The 2,343-nt window shown below is 36.2% G+C and overlaps 1 protein-coding gene across 1 annotated transcript; it reads right to left on the bottom strand.

Moving 5' to 3' along the window:
* Positions 1-352: 352 nt before the first annotated feature.
* LOC112135521 (olfactory receptor 10A6) lies at positions 353-1,297 on the bottom strand. The gene has a single exon (XM_024255903.2). It carries the CDS (start codon positions 1,295-1,297, stop codon positions 353-355), a length of 945 nt encoding a protein of 314 aa, XP_024111671.2.
* Between the last annotated feature and the right edge of the window lie 1,046 nt (positions 1,298-2,343).

Raw genomic sequence — 2,343 nt, 5'->3', positions numbered from 1 at the left:
CCTACTTTGTGAAAGCTATTCTGTAAAAATTAAAGCACCAGAATTTATGAATATATAAAAACTGGTTGTTTTAGTATTATCTATTGTGACAAAAAAATAACCATTAGTAGGGCTACTGCTAAACAAATTGTTGAAATTGTGTTATATTCAATATTAAGAAATAGTATGCTTTGGTGAAAAAACTAAAAACATTAATATATAAAGATGCTCCTGATATACAATCAAACTTGGAGAACACAATAAATTAGTCATACTCATGCCAAAAAATGCAAACTTAATAAATCTAAATTTATTAAATTTAGATTGAATACAGTCATGCAGTGACTAAATCTTACATGGCTTCTCAACACAGTCAGATTGTGTGTAAAACCACTCGCCTTCGCCATAATTTCATCAAAGCCCTCTTCATCTCACTATTTCGCAAACTGTAGATGAGCGGATTCAGCAGAGGTGTCAGAAGTGAGTAAGACAGCGACATCAGTTTCTTGGTTTCTGGTGAGTAGCCAGATTTGGGTTGTAAATAAGTCATACTGGCTGTGCCATAGAACAGGGTCACAGATGTGAGGTGAGAGGCACAGGTGGAAAAGGCCTTTTGTCTCCCAGTGGTTGATGGCATCTTCAGGATGGCAAACAGAACTCGAATGTAAGACAAGAGGATCAACAAGAAAGGAACCAAAATAATCAAAAAGCTGCCTGTGAAGGCATAGATTTCAAATGAAAACGTGTCTGCACATGCAAGTTCTAACACTGCTGGGGTTTCACAAGATATGTGGTTAATTTCATTAAGGCCACAAAAGGGAAAACTAGATACCCATGATGTTTGAACAGTACCTAACATAAAACCTAAGGCCCATGAAAATATAATTAATTTCATAAAAACTCCTTTATTCATAATCATTTGGTAGTTGAGAGGATGGCAAATTGCAGCAAATCGGTCATAAGCCATTGCTCCCAGGAGAAAACATTCAGCCCCACCTAAAAGAAGGATGAAATACATCTGTGCAAAACAGCCCCCAAATGAAATGGTAGTTTTTTCAGTAGAGAGGACCACCAGCATTTCAGGCATAATAACTGCACTGAAACTCAGGTCCACCACAGATAAGTTCAGGAGAAACAGGTACATGGGAATGTGGAGGCTCTGGTCTAGGGAGATGATGACTATAATGATGGCATTTCCTATCAGGGTCACCAGATAAATAACCAGGAAAGCCCCAAAGAGCTGCCCCTGGAGCTCAGGATAGTTAGAAAAGCCCAAGAGGATGAATTCAACCACACAGCTTTGATTTTGTCTTTCCATTTTCAGTAACGAAGTCATGCATTGATTTTATGGACATAGTATATAAAGAATAAAGCCACAGTCCATTAGCTAAGAGTTCCAGTCTGCATTCACCCCAGAAATTCTGGCAGAAGGTGAAAAGAGGAGCCTATCCTGACAGAAATTTTCTTTGGCAATTTTAGACAATGACCAAATACTTGGATTATACTCCAAATATAAAAAATAGAAATGAAGAATTCTGGCTCAGAGATCTTGTCTGAAAAGTATGAAATAATATCAAATTAAACATAGTCTTAAAAGAAATATAAATACTTTGTACTTTAGGTTCCAATCCCATAACATTGCTGCAAGTGTTCTTTATTTAACTGAATTTTACATAAATGCAAAACTTAAGACCACAAAAAATAAAATATAAAAAAGTAGATAGATTGAAAAAGATATCCCAACAAATTTGATAATAGCCTAACAATCCAATGTTACAGCAAATTTGATATAAACTTATTTAAAATATTAATTAGATTCAAAGTACCTATGTATGACTTGGAGAAAGAAAACAACATTCTGTAGAAACATAGAGGGGATTTGAATTTTCAACACAACCATATTAGGTGACCTATAGACTATGTGAATTGGCTTCAAGCTTACAGATTTCTGCCCATCCTGGATCTGGCCAATTATATTGGGATTTACCTGGATGTGAAGTTTTTGGGGCTGTATCTCCAAGGTCTATCATTCTGACCATGATGACTTAAGAAAAAAACCATTTGGGGGATCATTGTGTAATTTAAAAGATTTCACTCTCTCTCTCTCTCCTTTTCTCTCTTCTCTCTTCCCACTATACGCATCATCAAAAAATTCACTTAATCATTAATTATTCAACAAGAACTGATTAACTGCTACCATTTTCTAGGCTCTGCAACCTTAGGAATACATGTGAATCCAGAGCTCAACAGAGAGCTAAGCACACTACATAAAATAGCTTCTGACCCCTTAACCAGTATGCTGCATAAACTAGTACCTCCCAGTACCGCATACCACAGGACTTTTTCTTTCTTTCTCTCTCTCTC

Source organism: Pongo abelii, chromosome 9, assembly GCF_028885655.2.
Source record: "Pongo abelii isolate AG06213 chromosome 9, NHGRI_mPonAbe1-v2.0_pri, whole genome shotgun sequence".
Taxonomy (NCBI): domain Eukaryota; kingdom Metazoa; phylum Chordata; class Mammalia; order Primates; family Hominidae; genus Pongo; species Pongo abelii.
Note: the sequence above shows the minus strand (reverse complement) of the source record. Positions and strands in the feature narration are given on the sequence as shown.

Bases quoted from the DNA above. Each gene is read 5' to 3' on its own strand.
- LOC112135521 (XM_024255903.2), bottom strand. From the start codon at position 1,297: ATGGAAAGACAAAATCAAAGCTGTGTGGTTGAATTCATCCTCTTGGGC.